General features: G+C 48.6%; 2 protein-coding genes across 2 annotated transcripts; both read left to right on the top strand.

The window, feature by feature from the left end:
- Positions 1-1,152: 1,152 nt before the first annotated feature.
- On the top strand, positions 1,153-3,408 carry GLOTRDRAFT_134286 (uncharacterized protein; the record flags this gene model as incomplete). Its single annotated transcript, XM_007873285.1, has 7 exons — positions 1,153-1,540; positions 1,592-1,693; positions 1,745-1,937; positions 1,988-2,046; positions 2,665-2,945; positions 3,084-3,245; positions 3,301-3,408. 7 exons carry the CDS (start codon positions 1,153-1,155, stop codon positions 3,406-3,408), a joined length of 1,293 nt encoding a protein of 430 aa, XP_007871476.1.
- A 516-nt stretch (positions 3,409-3,924) lies between these two features.
- On the top strand, positions 3,925-4,183 carry GLOTRDRAFT_21677 (uncharacterized protein; the record flags this gene model as incomplete). The annotated part of the gene is made up of 2 exons (XM_007873284.1): positions 3,925-3,970; positions 4,029-4,183. Coding segments are annotated over 2 exons (201 nt in total), but the record flags the coding sequence as incomplete, so codon positions are not given.
- Between the last annotated feature and the right edge of the window lie 322 nt (positions 4,184-4,505).

Raw genomic sequence — 4,505 nt, 5'->3', positions numbered from 1 at the left:
AAGTGGGATCGCAAGGGAGTTGTATGGTGCATGGTATAACGGAGGCAAGTGCTGAGCAATCCTGTGGGTAGCGGCGTTTATTTGTTATTTATCTCCGGACTGTTGCAAAGCCATTCCTGTCATATAAATTGTACAAAGTAGCATACAGAAAAACAAGTTTTGCACTTCACCATCTCAGAGAATTAGCATTATGATCTCAGCGACCCTCGAAGTTTGAAAGTGTTGAACTTAGCGAATTATAATCGATCCTAGCTTTGCCAATAGGCCTGACTCGTCGAGTGATTTATCGCCACCATCGATTTAATTATCTCCAGTGCGTCCTACATAGTGAAATAAAATTAAGCAAGTTTCTCTAGCAATTTCTACCCCGGCGAGCACGATCCTATGACAGGTGTCATTGCTTGCGACTTTGATTGCGACCCTTCAGAGATAAATACTCTGGAGTGTCAACTAGCATTTGTTTTAGGCGTCAAAGTGTTTGTTTTATTTTTCTAGGTCTTCCTACGGACTACCCTACGTCGTCTTACTCCTCCTTCCCCCTCGAACTATTAAAATACCCCTCAGTTGTCTTGGACCGCCTCCACCCACACCACTGGTGTTAGGTTTATTTCTTTTGGTCCTTGGTGATTGTTGTGTGTCAGTGCATATCAGCGGGGTGCCATTGTGTACTGAACAACCCCTCTCTGTTATCGTCTGACAGTGTGCATGCCTGGCCTAGGCAGGTCTGGCATCCCATTTGCCCGCAACTTCATCCTAGCGATGGCTATCTGTACGTTGGGGCCCGGTACCTTAGTATGTAGTTTTTCCAGCTCTCTTGGCAGGCTCATTTTGCTGACTCTGCAGGCGGAATGTCTACTTTAGGACCTCACCTGACATATATGCACAATTGAGGCTGCCAAATCAGCAAAAATGACTAGTTGCCCATGACGAAGACTCACTCCAACATATCTCCTGCCGACTTAGGAGTTTACTCTTGTCACTGCGGCGAGCATCGAGCGGCAGCTTCGGGTGCACCCGATGCACTCAACCTCCTATGCTAACAGCCAATCATGTGCTATACGGTCGTGCGGGAGCCGGGAGATACGGAGAAAATATTCAACATGGATAGAATATAAGAGGAGCTTGCTGGGAAGTAGAGCCGACATGTACGCCATGTCTTCACGGTTGCGGCGGGACCCTAAGCCATCTGCCAAGGTTCGGGAAGCTGCTGAATCAGCCTTGGTCAACTCGTCTGGCTCGAAAACATCAAAGAAGAACAAGACTTCTGCTGCTGCTTCGATGCTTAAGGCTAGGATCACAACTGGCACCAAGGTCCTCTCACATCCCCTCAAGAAGGCCCACTCTGCACTCTCATTAGCTTCCCACTCCTCGGTAAACTCTTCATCTTCAATGCGCAGTCACTCCCCGGCTCTCTCCCCCATATCTGTATCTGATGCTCTCCCTACACGGGGTGATGCAACAACAGAGGAGGCGGTCACAGATGATATGCCAGGCCTTCAGGATGTCTCTGACGACGAAGAGGACAATGAGGATGAGCTCGGTATGTGTTGAATTTTGATCAGAATATTGATCAGAGATTACTTGTCAATAGAGCGCCTCAAAAAGACTTGGAAGTCCCCGATTTATTCATTTTTCAAGGTCAATGATGTCAAACTCCAAAGGATCGACAGCCGGCCGTGCCACTTCTTCCCATGTGCGGCAGCCAGGTGTAAGGCTTCTTACAAAGGTGTTTGACGCTTTCAAGATTCCAAGGATCGATCCTCCACTTCGAACCTTAAGTCACACGCTATTCACTGCTTCGGCGCCGAAGCGGTTCAGGCTGCAATCGACGGTAAGGTTCCAAAACACCAAGATGGATCTATCTTTGCGGCATTTGCACGGCAAGGCCAACGCCCAGTCATGATATCGCATAGGGTCTATTCTAATGCTGAGGCGCGGTAAGCTACGTTAATTCACTCCTCATTGGCATTCTGAATATCTTCATCAGGGCACATCTCGTAAAGTGGCTGATGGAGAGCAATCGGCCACTCAATATTGTCAATGATCGTGAGTTCAATGATCTGATGATGGCCGGACACCCAAGCCTGCATATACCATCAAGGCCAACGGTAACGAGGGATATCAAAGCATGCTTTGAGAGGTCCCGTGAACGGATCTGTAAACTACTTCGGGTGCGTGCCATACTCTATCAATAGCCCGGTTATATATCCTAATCGCCCCGTAGGAGCATCCAGGCTTACTGAACTTTGCAACCGATGCCTGGTCTTCTCCAAATCATTGGGCATTTGTCGCATGGACAGTTCATATTGAATACGAAGGCTCAATGATATCATTTTTACTGGATATCATCGAGGTTCCCGAGGTGAGCACTTTAGGCTTCGTGCACACACTTAATGTGGTAGCAGTAACATCTCTTAGTCACACACAGGCGAGGCACTCGTGCGAGCGTTTCATAAGATGTTGGTTTCATTTGGCATCGAACAGAAGGTACGTGCATCGGTTATGGCAGAGAATCCGATCGCTGATCAAAGTGACAGGTTCTCGCTGTCAGCGGCGATAACGCAACCTCAAATGATACCCAGACTAAGTCACTTCACGGCATGAAGAATTCTTTCCATTCAACGAACCGCGTCTGATGCTTCAATCATACGATCAATCTTGCAGCGAAGGCTCTCCTCCGCCCTTTCAATGCATGTATTGGTAATAGTCTCGGTGATGATACAGAGGGCCCAGAGAATGATGATGAGGTGATAGCTGACGGTGATGAGTTACCTGACCTTGCAGACCTTTCTGATGATGAGGATCCATTTGATGACGATGAGTTGGATGAAGAGAGTGAGGATGGTGGCTCCGAGGGTGCTGTCGATGAGCTCGGTGCACTGCCTCAAGACAAGCAGGAGACTCTCATCACTGAGATGACAGCTGTCAGGCAGATGCTTACGAAGGTGCATACCTAGTGCGCACAGGCTAATATCAGCTAACTTTCCCAAGGTCCGGAAGCTTGCCTTTGGTGTCATACATTCGACTACAATCATTCTCCCTGCCTGGTGTCGAGCTTGCGAGGCTAATGGTCTTCCCATCAGGCTTATGCGCGTGATGTTACAACAAGATGGAACTCGATGTATGACATGGCCAAGTTTGTGCTCCGCTATCGGAAGCCTATCGATGACATCACTGGAGGAAAGTCACTGAAGCTGAGGCAGTACGAACTCGACGACGATGACTGGGCGATCATCGATGACCTGGTGCGCGTTCTTCAGATATGTCCATTGCCGCGGTGGATGCATCAGATGTCTAAAGAGTTTCTCAGATCTTCAAAAATGCGACGCTCTTCTTTTCTCAGGACCACTCGCAACCATCGCGAATGTTATCCCCACAATGGATATCATCGACAAGATGCTGTCCTGACGTGACGGTCATTCATACCACCCAGCAATCCCTCCCGCGATGCACCTTGCGAAGGCCACCATCAAGCGGTATTACAGTAGGACTGACGACTCAGATGTTTATCGGATCGCAATGGGTATGTCCTCATACTCTGCTAATCCTCAGGCTGATATGATCTACGTACAGTGCTACATCCCGGGCTGAAGCTCGAGTACTTCTGCAAACATGGCTGGGAGTCAGATTGGATCAAGATGGCCAAGAGTATAGTATACAAGCAGTTCACAAAGTATGAATCGAAAGGTGTTCATGCAAAACGTGCGAGTGAAGGAGAAGCTAAGGCTAAGGTAAGAGCAGCGTGAACGTTCCTGCTTGATCTTATGTCATCCGTTGTAGGATCCTGAGGGCGACTCTGCAATGTTTGCAAATATATCGTTGGCAGGAGAGATACCGCCTGCCAATGAGCTGGACCAATATCTTGGTACTAGTGTTGAAGATGTTCGGGACCCCATCAAGTGGTGGTCTGATCATCATCAGACTTATCCTCACCTTTCCCGTATGGCTCTAGACTATCTTTCAATTCCAGGTGAGTCATGTCCGCTGGCGCCTCAAGAGTTCTGATTACTGATGCACTGGTGTATCAGCTACATCCACAGCTGTGGAACACATCTTTTCTCAAGGCCGACAGCTACTTCACTTCACCCGTAACTGTCTTGGACCAGGCTTCTTTCGTGCAATCTTGTGTCTGGGCTCATGGGGCCATAGGGATTTGTTACTGATGGAGGACTTGACTGCTGCGATAAATACTAAGAAGAGAAAGCATGCGGAGGAGGTAAAAGTAGAAGATGTACAGATGATATCTGACTAGCCTATGTATATGGCAGAATCATGGTCTATTCCAGTGCTCGGAGGCGGTGTGGATCACGGTTAGTGACCCGCATGGTGTTTCATGATACCGCGGTTCTGTCGGACGGGTTTTCAACCCATACCCCTGAAGGTTAAGGAGGGAGCGGGTAAGGGTACGGGGCTGCTGTGGTGGCCCGCATTGTTACCCGTGATCAACCCTATGTACAAGTACTAAACCAGCACCGTTCAGATTGGGAGGGCGACGAGCCCAACAA

This window comes from Gloeophyllum trabeum, assembly GCF_000344685.1.
Source record: "Gloeophyllum trabeum ATCC 11539 unplaced genomic scaffold GLOTRscaffold_00079, whole genome shotgun sequence".
Classification (NCBI taxonomy): Eukaryota; Fungi; Basidiomycota; class Agaricomycetes; order Gloeophyllales; family Gloeophyllaceae; genus Gloeophyllum; species Gloeophyllum trabeum.
The sequence above is the reverse complement of the archived record's forward strand: the minus strand, read 5'-3'. Positions and strand labels throughout refer to the sequence as shown.